Below are 15,123 nucleotides of genomic sequence, written 5' to 3' on the forward strand. Positions count from 1 at the left end.
GAATTCAAATATCTTTATTTTTCTGTCGAGTCTGCATTTATTTTATTTAAACTTAAAAATCCAAAAATATTGTCTTTTACTTTTAAAGCTATCTTGATTTGGCTAATCGTTAAATAGCCGCAAAACAAACTATCTCGTACTTTCGATTTTCATAGTTTAACTTAGTTTACTTTTATTAGTTTCAAACTTAATTCTCACGTTAATACTGTCCTTGGAACGATACTTGGAATTACCATTTTTATACTATTGCACGATCGGGTACACTGCCCGTTAGTGTGTAGTAATCTTTAAACCAGGCATATTTCCAGAGATAATTTATATACTAGATTTAACACATCAGTGCTTCATCCCATATTATTAATTTAGCTTTATTCAATAATGTTGCAAGTTCACTATCTTTCTTAATGGAACAAAATGAATCTTCTTGTACATTTATGGGTATCTTAAAGCGTGAATGTGCTGTGCGTCCTCCAGTTAAAAGTAAAGTGGCTATCCCACTTGATGCAACATTGATCACTATATCACCCCGAGACCGAACAGCAGCAGCAAGTGTTTTCCATACAAATGTCTTTCCTGTTCCACCATAACCATACACGAAAAATACTCCTCCAACATCTTTATCGAGTGCATGTACGACGGTATCATATACATAAATCTGTTCATTAGTCATAGTAGATTTCAACTTTTGATATTCTGCTTTAAGGGCGTCTATATCATAAGAAATCTCATCCTGAATGAGCATGTTACAGGATGACTGTATGAATTCAAAATCTGGAAAAGGCATATTTGGTATGTTACGCAATGTGTAACCTGCACTATTAAGTTCCATTTCTATTCTGGCTAGAGCAATATTGTGTAGCACACATTTGAATGTCTCCGGATCTACAAAAAGTTAACTTATTTAGCATTTTTAATCATTTTACAAAAATGTAATCTATTCAATTTGTTGAATAATAATTATAAATGTAACATACCGTTAGACCTTATATGTTCTGGGCATTCTCGAGTCAAATCATCAGAAAGTAAATCACATGTTTCTTTCCAAACACGATCCGGAAAGGAAAGACTATCAGATGTAATCAAGGCTACGAAATGTGAACGACATGAATTTCCAGTAGACCAATGATGAACTTCTTTGATGGAAGCAATATATTATTTATCATCGTCTAATAGTCCCATAGCATAACACACTTCCTTAAAAGTATTGTATGTTGTGCCATCAACGGTCCTTAGATCTTCGTAAGAAGTAGCACCTTTTATTTTGTTCAGCATGATCCTAAGATAATATGCTTCATCAGCTTTAGGATGAACAAAATGTACTCTAGCTACAGTTTTTCGGCCTAACCGTTTTGTCCACTTTCGCAATTCTGCTTTCCAAACATAATGTCTTGGAAATTTAACATAAGTGTATTGACGCGCTTCATGATCTATTTGATTGCATTTCATCCACTCAATGAATTGAGATGCACCTACAGAAGGCTTAGAAATAATAGATTCCATGTTATCATCACCATAAAATAGTATTGGCTGTTGGTTTGGTAGGTGAAAGGAAAGTCTATAAACAGCTAGTGATCGAAATACAATCTCATAGTTAAACAAACGCCAGGAGGCCTCACATGCAGAAAGATAACGACAAGTATAATATTCATTGATCTCATCTTTAGGTACGGATGTGTTTCATTGTTGGTTGCATTACTATTACCTTGAATATGTATAGATATCCTATCTGGACATTTGTTCATATATTTGAATAAATACTTGATAGATCCAACCTGATTACACCATTCGATGTTCATATGTGCCTGATATTGTTTGAGTAAGCTCTTGTTATAACCTACTACGTTTCTGTAAACATATAAATAAAATTATAAGTTTAAATGCAAGAATATAAATATAAAATATATAAGATATATTATTAATCTATAAAATTGTATTTTAAGATATAATTTATGGTAATTAGAAAAAATACTAACCTATTGTCTAACTTTTCCCCTTTTTTCATTATAAATTTACCATCGTCGCGGCGCTTGTATAGTGGGAATCCATCTACATCAAAGTGAGTTTCGTTTGTGAAATCCTTTGGGAAATGTTTGGAACATCTACCTCTTTTCATGCATGAACACTCTAAATGTTTCGTTCCACATGGTCCATGTATCATAAAATTGGATACTAATTCATACAATTCAGGTTCTTCATCCTTGTCTGGTATTTCAGCAGATATGACATTGTCTATTTCAGATGCAGTTGGGCCATTTGAGATTTTTCCAGTTTTATCGAGAAACAAACACATGTGGACATGTGGTAAACCACGCTTTTGAAATTCTATAACATAAAGTCCTGTTTAATTTAAGAAGTACAGAGATAGATATTATATGTTGGTTTTGAAGAATATATTTTTAAATAAAATAAAGGGGAAAAATATAATGCTTTAATTGTACATACCTCCCAAAAGATAAGCGAATATTTTTTCATCTCTAATTTGATCATACAATGCATCTAGCTTTATCTTGAAAACCCGTGATATAATATCCGGTCTGTCTTCTGGCTTTTGGTTTAGAGGTGTTAGAACCCTCATTATTTCAGGACACTTAGGATTACATGTTAATGTAATAAAAAGATCTGGTGAGCCGTAAGCTCTAACAATAGCCATTGCATCCATATAATTAGCGTACATGTAACGTGCTCCACCTGTAAAACTTGAAGGAAGCATAATCCTATTGCCTAAAACTGAAACATCTTCATTTCCCGAATCTTGTGCTTCTAGCAAATTTGATATTTGTTCAATTCTAAAAGCCTTTTGATTGTTCCTTATGTAATTCAATCTTGTATTCTCAACCATTGTATACACATCAACGATGAATTGTTGTAACAGTGCTCGTGACATTAAAATCAAGGAAGTCTCACCAACTCTCATTTGTAAACGATATGCAAAAAATTCCCTTAACGTAAGTTTTGCATGACCAGTTATGTCGTCTATTTCGACACCTCTATGAAGTATATTAACTCTATATCCATCCTCAGCGTAAGGAAACAAAAGAGGATATTGAAGAGCTAAATACGAAGTATGCAATTCACTAATACGTCTCGATCCTTTTTTACGATGTTCTAATATAATGTCACGCTTGTCGTAAGTACCATCAATATCTCCAATAATTAAAGCTGCAACTTCGTTTGCTGTTGGTAGATTATAGGTTCGACCATTTGTATCTCTGCTACCAATGAGTTTAATGCGTATAGGTTCTTTATCATCCATGTCGAACCTATCTCTTGCCATGCGAAATTTTTTGACTAAAGTGTTGACATAATCAAGTAATCCATTCAATTGATGTACGGTTTGTGAATTTAATGCATATTGATTTGAAGATTTGTCTGTGTTGTTAGAGCTGTTTAGTAAAAAAAATTTAATATTAAAAATTAAATATTAATAATCTATTATAAGAATACAATAAAAAGACAATAATACGTATACCTGTATGCATTTATTCGTTTATGAACTTCATTTCTTGTGTCATATATATATAATTGACAGAATCTTGGATCTTGACCAGGTTCGGGTAATAAGCTACCTTACTAGGTGAAAATTCTGCCCTTGCATGCGAAATGCATAAGGTCCTTTTCCTTTGTTGATTGAGTGGTCTATTTTTCCTCCTATAGACGTGAAACTAAAAATCATATTATAACGCCTGATGTTCTCAATAAAGTTCTTACTTATGTCGGTAGCTCCACTGAATAGATCTAATAGTAGTTCTGGTGGATCAATAAAAGCAGGTAGCTTGACTTTGCCATTTAAACAACACAGAGAGTATACTTTTTTACTAAAACTTTGGTTGCCTCGCATTGCCTCAGATTTCCACAACCGTGCTTTACATGAAGTGCATATATATATTGGATCACCAATGTCTTTGTATTCTGTATTTGATCAAAAAAATGAAGATTGCATTGTAGATAGTATTTTATTATTGAAGAATTAATTAATATTTATTTAAATTTAAATTAATAGCCTCATAATCATCCATGTTTATGTTGCTATTATTATTCAAGTCCAAAGGTTACTTCTTCATCAGAAAACTTATACTTAGTGGGTCTTCCTCTGCACTTTTTGTTGGATGTTATGGTATTTGTAGAGCTTCCCTGCATTTCTTTTTTTAATTTTTTTGATAAGACAATTAAATAATTAAGTTAGTAATGAAATATTATTTAAGTTAACTTTAGTCTTATAAACGGAAAATAAAAAGTTAATGACATTATGTTACATACCATTTGTTTTCATAGTTGGTGCAACTTGTGAAATTTGTTCTGTCTTGATTGATTTGCTTTTTACTCCAGAACTTCCTAATGTAATATAAAAGTTTTCACCATAATCAAATAATTAATGTTGTTATTTTCAATACTGTTAGATATTTGAGAATGATTAATATGAACTAAAGTTACCTGATTTATTATCTTCACATTGTAATTCCAATTTGTTTGGCAAATCAATGTAATTTTCTGAAAGGTACTTTGGAGGCCTCCCACGTCTTTTACTTAGAGAAGTATTGTTGGTTGATTTCTCACTATCTGTATTGTTTATGTTTTTTGTGACATATATTTACTTCAAAAGGTAATACAATAATTGCATATTAAACATGAATATATAGTTATTAAAAGCTAACTGCTTCAAACATATATTTACTAACCATCCTTTCTTGTAGTCTTTGGTATGACAATTGGGATAACATCAGAGGGAGATACGTTGTATTTTGGTGGCCTGCCTCTTCGTTTCGTTTGAGTAGTAATGGTAGTATGACAATTTTCATCTGTTGTAGCTGTAGTTGTACCTTTAATTAAATAATAGGATAAAGAGCAAATATTCCGTATATAATTGATTAAAATAACTTAAAAAATCACTCTACACCTAATACCAACATTGTATTATAAACCAAGGTTATTTGGGATTTAGCATAGTCTGTATGTAAATCCATTGTTACTCAACCCACCTATTTAGCAACCATTAATAGTAAAAAATAAAATAAAATATGCAGATGTTACAAATAAGTTGAAAAGAATATCTGCAGAAGACTAAACAGCAATCAGAACAACTATTATATTGATGATATACACTCTTGAAATATAACACATTCAATAAGTCATATCACAAACACGTTGTGTGCTAAATCAATTTAAAGAAAGCGTTTGTTATCACTGATACTTTAACATTGAGGATCAAAATCAATCACAAGAAACATTAATAGAATAAAAACGTTGATTACATACCTATTGGGGTTTTTTTTTATCGACATCAACAGTAAGTTGTATTGTAGTGACCCGAACTAATCCATCCGGACGGAGTCTTCAACAGTTGGTTCCATTGCGATGATCGACTCCAAGTAAGGTCCTTGACATGAGCTAATGCACAGCGGAAGACTTAATTCGTACCTGAGAATAACATGCTTTAAAAGGTCAACATAAAGTTGGTGAGATATATAGGTTTGATGCTAGCAGCGTAATAACTATGGACCACAAGATTTCATATATAAAATATAATACACTCGCAAGTGTATAAAATCATTCTGCTTATGTTGAGGCCTCAGTAACCAACCTTAACAATAATATAATAAGTCATCTTCGCAAAGATGGATATGTACACTCGCAAGTGTATAAATAATGCTCGAAGTACTAAACATCCGCCCACTAGTTCTTATGTCTAGTGCAGCCTACTGGATGGGGGTGTTAAACCCGATAGATCTATCTTTAGGATTCGCGCTTACATGCTATTATAACATATAACTAAATTACCTAGCACATCAATCCGCAGAATATCATTTTTATTCACTTGTGTCCATAACGTAAATCATTTATAAAAACAGTGCATGTATTCTCAGCCCAAAAATATTTAAAGTTTAAAAGGGGACTATATACTCACCATACTGTATTTTGTAGTAAAAATACATATAACATCACTTAACATGTGCAAGGTTGGTCTTCGATTCACGAACCTATATCATTTATATGTATATTAACACATATAGTGGTAATTGGACAAATTTAGATATTATTATGAATTGTTATTTTATTAACTTGCATGTTTTATTAATAACTAAATAAACTATATTTATAGAGAAATAATATAGTTTTATTAAGTATATTTTTATATAACTAACTTTTATTTTAATAATAATAACGATACTAGTAGAAAAAAAATGACATTAATAATTTTAATAAAAATGATATCTTTAATGATAAAATGATAATTTTAATAAATAAATAAAAATAATACTTTTAATAATAATATAAAAAAAATAAACTTATTAATAATGATAATGAAAATAATAATTTTAATAATAATACTAACAATATCAATAATAATAATAACCCTAAATATTTATTCTTTGGTAGTAGTAATAATATTAATAACAATTTACTTACCATGATTATAACAATAATAATAATAAGTGTTAATTAATGATACTAATAATTATTATAATTCTAATACTTAATGTCAATAATAATAATAATAATAATAACAATAATAAGAATTTATATTAATATTAATAGTAATAGTTTAATGAAGAAACTACCTCAAAATGATTTTCTAAAAAGAGTTGCCTTGGTCCGGGATCGAACCCGAGACCTCATGTTCTCCTTACAGACCCTTAACCATCTGTTCTGTCCCTTCTTTCTGTTTTAAGAACCATTCGTTTTAAATATAACCGGTATAATACTATCATCATAATCATATGTATCTTTTACGTTCATCATTTTTTTCTCCTCATCTCTAATTGCGTTTTCACTCTTCAACATAAGGCAATCAGCAAAATAGTTCGGCCCAGCTAGGATATAGAATATGGTGGCCCAACTTCATAAACAAACACGGCCCAAGATGCCTACCTAGTAATTTACGGCCCAATTACAAGCTTAAAACCTTCGGTCCACTTATATAAACAAGTTTATGGCCAAATCTCACGGCTTATCTCAATAGAAATATCAGCAAGATATCTAGTACTAGCTGGAAATAATAGTTAAATATGATTGTGTGTGCCCCATTTCATTTTACAGCTCAATACTAGAAACAAACATAGTGATCCAACAAATTATTCCAATTCCAACATGGTTTAGTTTAAATCGAACAAGGATAAGTGGGTGGGGTCAGGTTTATATTTTGTGAAGTCATAATACATTAGCAATAGTCGATCAAAATAAAAGTGATCTTTCATCACAACGTAAACAGTCCCACCATTGTGACCCCTCCTCTTTAACCTATTTGATAGTTTATCTAAAATAACCAACTGAAACTGAAATCGTTTGCAGCCATAGCAGTTTTGTCGATGGGTTTTGCATTGTGGTGTCAGTTCTTGAGGTGACAAGAGTAGTTATAATCGAAAAGGAAACAGAAACTCTAGTCGAGCTGCTGTAGCAACGAAAAGAAAAATCAATCGTAGTAGGTTAGTAGTTCAAGTGTGTTTGGTTTTGGTGATTAGAGAATAGAAGCTGGAATCTAGCTCCTACAGTAGCAAGTTATATGGGTTCGACGGTTTGGTGATTTCATGGTAGTTGTCGTGTCTTTCATGGGTAATGGAGGTGGTTGCAAGAAGTGGCGTTCGTTTGATCAAAAGAAGAGACAGAAAACGATATCCAGCAGCAACAATAGATAATGAAAAGATGAGGTGAATTTGTATAGGGTTTTGCGTTTTTAAATAGAAAGAAGGATTAAAAGTAAATGGGTTTACAACGAACCAAGAGGCAGGAAATTAGTAACAACGAATGAGTGTTCTTGGTGATCGAAGTGGGTTTTTCGTTGGTGGTGTTTGGGTTACAACACAGAAAAACAATTTACAGTAACGAAAGGAAATAGAAGCATGGCAGTTCACATGTGGTTTCTAATGGGGTCTTCATGGGTTTGGTTTTGGGAAGCTTGATCGAAAACAGAAAACAGAAGATCAAGCAAGTTTTGGGGGTGAGGTGGGTGAGTTACGGTGGTTCTCGAATGGTGGTGATAGGGTGGTTGTAGATGAAGAAGATAGGTAGCCGGAGAGAGTATTATAGAGAATAAGAAAGATGGAGCTCAAAGAATGATGATGAAAGTGAAGGTTGTAATGTTTGATGATTAGGAAGTTGTCGATACTCAAAGAGAAGAAGAAGGAAACTAGAGTTTTATATTGCAATGTTTCAATCTTTCACAAATCCATATTTATATAGACATAACATATAAAATACATATTATAGATAATAGATTAGGTATAGTGGAAACAAAAGACAAGTATTAAATATCTCATGAAATCATATGAATTTCAAAAGTAATACAGTAGTATATATCCTAATTCAACTTCACGGGTTGTTTACAGAAATATATATTAATATAATATAATATATCTTATAACAAATAAGAATCCAAAGGGAAACCGTACGAAATAGTGAAGCCATCAGAGAATTGAATTATTGTGCCAACAGTTTTTACGGTGTGTGTGTCGTGCATTATTTGAAATTAGTGGCGGATAAAGGTCTTCGGAGAATTTCCAAAAATTTTAATTTAAGTATCTTTTATTTAATTAGGTCACTATGGTATAAAATTTGGTCATTAATAAAAAAAATACATTAATCATTTTATAATTTAATTCATATATTATATCATACTAAATTTCAAAATATTATATAAATTTATATATTTAAGTATATAAATGTACCTATTTATGCAATAGTTCGTGAATCGTCAGGCTTGGTCAAAAGGTAACTGATTATCCGAATATAGATTTCAGACTTTCTAGACTCAACATTAGGGTTTTTGCTTATCGTGTCGGAAACATATAGAGATTAGAGTTTAAATTTGGTCGGAAATTTCCGGGTCGTTACATGTATATTGTTATTTATCGAATGCTTTTTATTATCATTTCAGCCCATTACAATTCAAACCAAGAAGTTTTACTTCTTTGGACTGTTGCAGTTGATATGGAAGCAGATCCAATTGAGTTGAAAGTGTTAGATTATGGAGACATTTATACAAAACGAGAAAAAAAAGGAAAAAAAAACTGTTCCAACACTTGCACGGATTTTGCAGATTTCGGGAAGCGTGAAGCAGTCAAATGCGGCGCATCTTGACATGGATGAGGCTCATTCATCGAGCAAAATAGTCCGAGGGTAATTGATGCGGAGCATTGAGCTGATATGGCGCATCAGGGGTCAAATGCGGCGCATCACCATCTCGATGCGGCGCATCGAGTGCTGGTACATGAATCTGGAACGTGAAAAACAAGTGATGCGGCGCATCACACATCAGATGCGGCGCATCTGGTGTCTGGCAGCAAGTTGGCAAGTTGCAACCTTTACATCCGAGCATGCTTTGGCCTCCTTTCACTTTAGGTGCAAAGTTAATCACTTTACACCTAAAATTAGGGCTGTGATCATGCCATTACAAGGTGGAAAGCATGGCTAGTTGGTAAACAAGATGATTACTTGTCATGATGAAGATTCCTAGCTAGTTGTCATGGTGTTCTTGTTTTCTCCTATATATAGAACTCATTGTATGCAATTGTAACATACCAAATACAGATTCTCAGTAATAAACACTCTCTAGTTGGTCCGTGGACTAAAGCAATCACACCGATTGCATATAACCATGTTATATCTTGTGTCGTTCTTACATTTACGCATTTATTATCTTTCGTTCATTAAGTGGGTTTGAGTGATCTTGATAGAATCACTACTCGGCTAGTAGTCTTGTAGAATTACTAGCGTTGTTTGGGTCCTAATATCCTAACAACTGGTATCTAGAGCACAAGGTTTCGTTAAGGGAACGATGGCGGAAGATGGGAAGTTTAGAATCGATCGATTCGATGGGAGAGACTTTGGCTTTTGGAAGATGCAAATTGAAGATTACTTGTATCAAAAGAAGCTACACCAACCCTTGTTAGAGACCAAGCCCGAAAGCATGGACGATGCCGATTGGATGCTTTTGGATCGTCAAGCTTTGGGTGCTATTCGTCTTTCACTTGCTAAGAACGTTGCATACAACGTTGTGAATGAGAAGACGACGTTTGCTTGCTTGAAAGCACTCTCTAACATGTATGAGAAACCTACAGCTGAAAATAAGGTATTTCTCATGCGTCAATTGTTTAATACTAAGATGAAGGAAGGTACGAGTGCAATGGATCATATCAATGAATTTAATAATATCGTTTCAAGACTTGAATCGGTAGAGATTAAGTTTGATGATGAACTAAAAGCACTTATCTTGCTTTCATCATTACCGGAAAGTTGGTCGGGTACGGTTACCGCGGTTAGTAGCTCTACGGGAACTACTAAGCTAGCGTTTGAAGCTATAAGGGATTTGATTCTTGGTGAAGATACTCGTAGAAGAAACTCGGGAGAATCGACATCCGGTTCTTTGTTAAGTACCGACAACCGTGGTAGAAAATTTGAACGCGGTGAGAAGAAGGGTAGGAAGAAGTCTAAGAAGAGGCATCCATCGAAAGATAGAAGTGAAGTTACTTGTTGGGGTTGCAATCAAAAAGGGCACTTTCAAAGGAATTGCAAAAATGGTTCCACGAAAGGTGTAAACTTGGCCGAAGGGGAAAGTGATGATGCACTTTTGTGTAGTGTTGAAAATTCTATGGAGTCTTGGATCTTGGATTCGGGAGCTTCGTTTCATGCTACTCATATCAAAAGCATGATGAAGAATTTTCGTTCATACCAAGGCAAGGTGAGATTGGCGGACAACAAGCAACTCAATATAGAGGGCATTGGAGATGTTGTTTTGAAGACTACTCTTGGTTCTAATTGGACTTTGAAGAACGTAAGGTACATTCCTAAATTGAAAAGGAAACTTATTTCAGTTGGTCAATTAGATGATGAAGGTAACGCGGTTACTTTTGAAAACCGCCAATGGAAGGTGGTTAAGGGTAGTAGTATTGTGGCTCGTGGACATAAAAGGGGAACACTTTATATGGTTGAAGTGTTTGATGAAGACACGGTGGTTGCTACGGTTAATGTTGAGTCCGAATCAACTCTATGGCACCGAAGACTCGGGCATATGAGTGAGAAGGGTATGAAGATGCTTGTTTCGAGTGGGAGAATTCCGGATTTGAAGAAGGTAGAACTTGGGTTTTGCGAACCATGTGTTTATGGGAAGCAAAAGAAGGTGACTTTTGGGAAATCAGGGAATGCACCTAAGTTGGAGAAATTGGAGCTCGTTCATACGGATGTGTTTGGTCCAACTAATGTAGAATCACATGGAGGTTCTCGTTATTATGTCACCTTCATTGACGACTCCACTCGAAAGGTATGGGTTTATTTTCTTAAAGCTAAATCCGATGTATTTAATACTTTTGTGAAGTGGAAAGCTATGGTAGAAAATGAAACAAACTTGAAAGTCAAGAGCTTGAAGTCGGATAATGGAGGGGAATATGGTAGTCTTGAGTTTAAAGACCATTGTGCAAAGCTCGGTATTAGAATGTTGAAAACGGTACCGGAGACACCGCAACACAATGGGGTCGCCGAACGTATGAATCGTACGTTAAATGAAAGGGCTAAGAGTATGAGACTACATGCCGGTTTGCCTAAAATGTTTTGGGCGGATGCGGTTAACACGGCGGCTTATTTAATAAATAGGGGACCCTCAACACCGTTGGGTTTCCGAATTTCCGAGGAAGAATGGCAAGGCAAGAAGGTGAGTTATGGTCACCTTAGGATCTTTGGGTGTAATGCATATGTGAAGACCAAAGATGCGGATAAAGACAAGCTTGAAGCTAAGTCAAAGAAGTGTATTTTCATAGGCTACGGGTCGGATGAAATGGGCTATCGTTGTTGGGACAACGAAGCTAGAAAAGTAATTCGTTCGCGAAATGTTACTTTTGATGAAGATTCGGTCTATGGCAAACCGGAAACGGGGAGTCCTAAACCGAGTCAAGTTACTTTTGACGATGTTTCTATTGATGATCTTGCAGGTTCTAGTGGGAGTTTGGGAAACAATGAATTGCCGAATGACGGTGAGGTGTCGGGAAATGCTAATGATGGGGATGATTCGGAAAGCGGTGATGATTCCGAACATAGTGCGAGTTCTAGTGATGAGGAGGTTACAAATGAAACCGGTCCAACCATTCCAGTTAATCCTACACTAAGACGCTCGACTAGAGTGCCCAAACCTAATCCTAGGTATTCTCTGTAGCGACCCGACAAAATCGTCATTGACGGCGCCGTCTACTTAGGTCCCGTTACGTGGTCATAAGTCCTTAAGATGACGTTTGACCAAAAATATGTCGCATTCATTTCAAATGTAAAGGACGTTTCAAGTTTACAAAAGTAGTTCAACGACTAGTTACATTACAATGTTTAACGTACAATTGAAACCTATGCGACACAATTTAAAAGCAAGTCAAAGGGGCTCCAAATATGCATGTATACTCGACATCCAAGCAAGTATCAAAAAGAGTGCGGAAGCATGTATCATATAGCATTCAGGGACCTGAGAAAACATAGAGAATCTGTCAACGAAAACGTTGGTGAAATCATAGGTTTAGTAAATGAGTATGTAAGTAAAATAAGTTGAACCACAAGTTATAGTATAAGTCGATTTTCCGAATCGTTTGAATTCCATAAGTATTGTTGTTTACCGAGCACCCAATTATCAAAGCTTAACCGTATCATTTACCTCAGCATAAAAGTGTTAGAACATACTGAAAGGACCCGTTCATATATATTATAAATGATTCACAATAGTTGATTACATTGCGAGGTATTTGACCTCTATATGATACATTTTACAAACATTGCATTCGTTTTTAAAAGACAATCTTTCTTTACATCAAAAATTGACAGACATGCATACCATTTCATAATATCCACTATCCAACTATAAATTGATTTAATAATAATCTTTGATGAACTCAATGACTCGAATGCAACGTTCTTCGAAATATGCTATGAAAGACTCCAAGTAATATCTTTAAAATGAGCAAATGCAAAGCGGAAGATTTCTTTAACACCTGAGAATAAACATGCTTTAAAGTGTCAACCAAAAGGTTGGTGAGTTCATTAGTTTATCATAATCATTTATTTCCATCATTTTAATAGACCACAAGAATTTCATTTCCAGTTCTCATAAATATACGTCCCATGCATAGAGACAAAAAATAATCATTCATATGGTGAACACCTGGTAACCGACATTAACTAGATACATATAAGAATATCCCCTATCATTCCGGGATCCTCCTTCGGACATGATATAATTTCGAAGTACTAAAGCATCCGGTACTTTGGATGGGGTTTGTTAGGCCCAATAGATCTATCTTTAGGATTCGCGTCAATTAGGATGTCTGTTCCCTAATTCTTAGATTACCAGACTTTAATAAAAAGGGGCATATTCAATTTTGATAATTCAACCATAGAATGTAGTTTCAATTACTTGTGTCTATTTCGTCAAACATTTATAAAAGCGCATGTATTCTCAGTCCCAAAAATATAAAGGGTAAAAAGGCAAATGAAACTCACCATACTGTATTTCGTAGTAAAAATACATATAACGTCATTGAACAAGTGCAAGGTTGGCCTCGAATTCACGAACCTAAATTAATTATATATATTTATGTGTTGGTCAATATTTGTCTAACAAATTAGGTCAAGTCATAGTGTACCACAATCCTAATGCTCGAGACTAATATGCAAAAGTCAACAAAAGTAAATTTGACTCAAAATAATTTCCAAAAATTTATACATGATTAATATATAGTTTAAATATCGTCGTTTTATATTTTTAAATATTTTTAAAAGATTTATTAGAGTAAATAATATAATTTATTTATTAATAAATAAAATTTTATATTATATTTATATAATAAAATATACTTTTATATATTTTAAGTAATAAAATTTATAGGGTTCATTTAATATTATAAAGATAATATGATACGTATTATTAAACCAAGTTATTACACGTAGTAAAATATGTTTGTATCAAATATTCATTTGATAAAATAATATCTATAATGATAGTAAGTAAAAGTTGTATTATTTTGTAATAATAATAATTATTATAAAAATATCAATATTTATAATTACTAAGATGACATTATGATAAAACGATAATTCTAATTATGATAACTTTAATATTTACGATAATTTTTAATATTATCTTTAAAATAATAATTCTATTTAAAATAATAATAATAATGATATTTTATAGTAACAATGACATTTCTATTAAAATGATAATTTTTGTTAAAATGATAGTTTTAATACTAACGATAATTTTAATAATAATAGTAATGATAAAAATAATAAGAACGATAATTTTATCTAAATCAATATCTTATAATATTTTAATTTCATCATGATACTCTTACCCATTATTTCCTAATCGTTTCGTTTAATAGCTTTTAATCGTCTTTTATATCGTGTTCGTAATAATGATAATAATAGTAATCAAAATAATTAGGTGTTACAAATATTTGTTTTAATTACACTAATATTAATAATGATAGTTACTATAACATTATTAACGATAATACTAATAATTATCTTAATGATAATATAGTAATAATAATAATAACAATAACAATAACCATTTTTAAATAATGATATATATATTAATAATGATAATAATAATAATAATAATAATAATACCAATAATAATAATAATAATAATAATAATAATAATAATAATAATATTAATAATAATTGGATAATAATAATAATACTAATTATAACTTTAACGATAATAACGATAGTAATAATAAAAAAATAACAATTTTTAATGATAAATCCTTTTATTGATAAAGATAATAATAATAATAATAATAATAATAATAATAATAAGATAAAACTAGAACGATGATAATAACGACGATGATAATAATCATTTTTAATAATAATACAAAAATTCGATGGACTATAACTTCAAATCCGTTCATCGAAATCATTCGATATCTAAATGAAAAGTTCTTAATTTTTCGCTAGCGTTCCAACGACATGCATATCTTATACCTTATCTCAGTCGCGTATATAACTAATTCAGGATTCAACATAACCTAACTAAAGGCAATATCAAAAGTACAAACATGCATAATCCTATATACTCGAGCACTAGTCAGGGATACACTATTAGTATGTAAAAGTTAAATTATGAGTACTCACGTATCAATATTGAGATTCAAT

The 15,123-nt window shown here is 32.5% G+C and overlaps 2 protein-coding genes across 11 annotated transcripts in view; both read right to left on the minus strand.

Annotated features, from left to right (window-relative positions):
- Positions 1-328: 328 nt before the first annotated feature.
- LOC139875044 (uncharacterized) lies at positions 329-829 on the minus strand. Its single transcript, XM_071862421.1, has one exon. It carries the CDS (start codon positions 827-829, stop codon positions 329-331), a length of 501 nt encoding a protein of 166 aa, XP_071718522.1.
- The window catches only part of LOC139876672 (uncharacterized), a 34,198-nt gene continuing 19,415 nt past the window's right edge, over positions 341-15,123 (minus strand). The window contains exons 2-11 of one of the 10 annotated variants that reach the window (XM_071864042.1): positions 4,677-4,805; positions 4,432-4,557; positions 4,258-4,332; positions 3,470-4,139; positions 2,443-3,383; positions 1,974-2,337; positions 1,703-1,845; positions 1,346-1,469; positions 975-1,276; positions 341-882 (exon numbers count right to left, since the gene is read on the minus strand). In XM_071864042.1, coding sequence (XP_071720143.1) covers positions 1,153-1,276; positions 1,346-1,469; positions 1,703-1,845; positions 1,974-2,337; positions 2,443-3,274 — 1,587 coding nt within the window. In that variant the 5' untranslated portion in view covers positions 3,275-3,383; positions 3,470-4,139; positions 4,258-4,332; positions 4,432-4,557; positions 4,677-4,805 and the 3' untranslated portion in view covers positions 341-882; positions 975-1,152. Of the gene's footprint in view, positions 883-974; positions 1,480-1,702; positions 1,846-1,973; positions 2,338-2,442; positions 3,384-3,469; positions 4,140-4,257; positions 4,333-4,431; positions 4,558-4,676; positions 4,818-15,123 lie in introns of those variants that run through there. The other 9 variants (XM_071864038.1, XM_071864043.1, XM_071864036.1 and 6 more) reach the window with 9 other exon arrangements.

This window comes from Rutidosis leptorrhynchoides, chromosome 11 (genome assembly GCF_046630445.1).
Source record: "Rutidosis leptorrhynchoides isolate AG116_Rl617_1_P2 chromosome 11, CSIRO_AGI_Rlap_v1, whole genome shotgun sequence".
Taxonomy (NCBI): domain Eukaryota; kingdom Viridiplantae; phylum Streptophyta; class Magnoliopsida; order Asterales; family Asteraceae; genus Rutidosis; species Rutidosis leptorrhynchoides.

Coding starts and splice junctions, on each gene's coding strand:
- LOC139875044 (XM_071862421.1), bottom strand. CDS start 829: ATGGAACTTAATAGTGCAGGTTACACATTGCGTAACATACCAAATATG.